At 60.6% G+C, this 505-nt stretch overlaps 1 protein-coding gene across 1 annotated transcript in view; it reads right to left on the bottom strand.

Moving 5' to 3' along the window:
• The window catches only part of LOC109295454 (PH and SEC7 domain-containing protein 4-like), a 22,552-nt gene that overhangs the window by 14,567 nt on the left and 7,480 nt on the right, over window positions 1-505 (bottom strand). Inside the window, exon 11 of the mRNA XM_019514306.1 lies at window positions 168-348. Coding sequence (XP_019369851.1) covers window positions 168-348 — 181 coding nt within the window. The remainder of the gene's footprint in view (window positions 1-167; window positions 349-505) is intronic.

Raw genomic sequence — 505 nt, 5'->3', positions numbered from 1 at the left:
CTGCCTCCATGCCCACAGTAGTGCTCCTCCTACATCATGCCCCGCCTCCAGGCTCAAGACCTCTCCCCTAATGTGCACAGTCTTGCACCCCAAAGTTCTGCCTGTACCCCAGGCTCCTGCCCGAGGCTCCACCCCCAGACTCTGCCCCTCAAGCCCCACCCCCTCACCTTGAGAAAGTACAGCTGGTTGCCCTTGAGGATGGTATAGAAGGTTTTCCAGCCCCGCCTGCCCCACGGTGCTGCAAAGGAAAGGCCATGGCTCAAGCCCACGCTGCGGGAAGGCCTACCCTGGTGTAGCTGCCTGTGAGCTGTGGAGAGGTCTCCAGGACAAGGTGGGAAGTCTGCATGCCTGGGGTGTGGCCAGTCTCAGGTGTCAAGGCCACAGGGTGTGTGGCTTTGTGGGATCTCGGCCTAGCCAAAGCCTGTGGGCATGGCTTTAAGGCCTATGGGCTGTGGCCAAGGCCTGCACATAGGACTGTGTAGCATATGAGCATGGCCAAGGCCTG

The sequence above is a fragment of the Gavialis gangeticus genome, unplaced genomic scaffold, assembly GCF_001723915.1.
Source record: "Gavialis gangeticus isolate Ggan-Ray unplaced genomic scaffold, GavGan_comp1, whole genome shotgun sequence".
NCBI lineage: Eukaryota > Metazoa > Chordata > Crocodylia > Gavialidae > Gavialis > Gavialis gangeticus.
The sequence above is the reverse complement of the archived record's forward strand: the minus strand, read 5'-3'. Positions and strand labels throughout refer to the sequence as shown.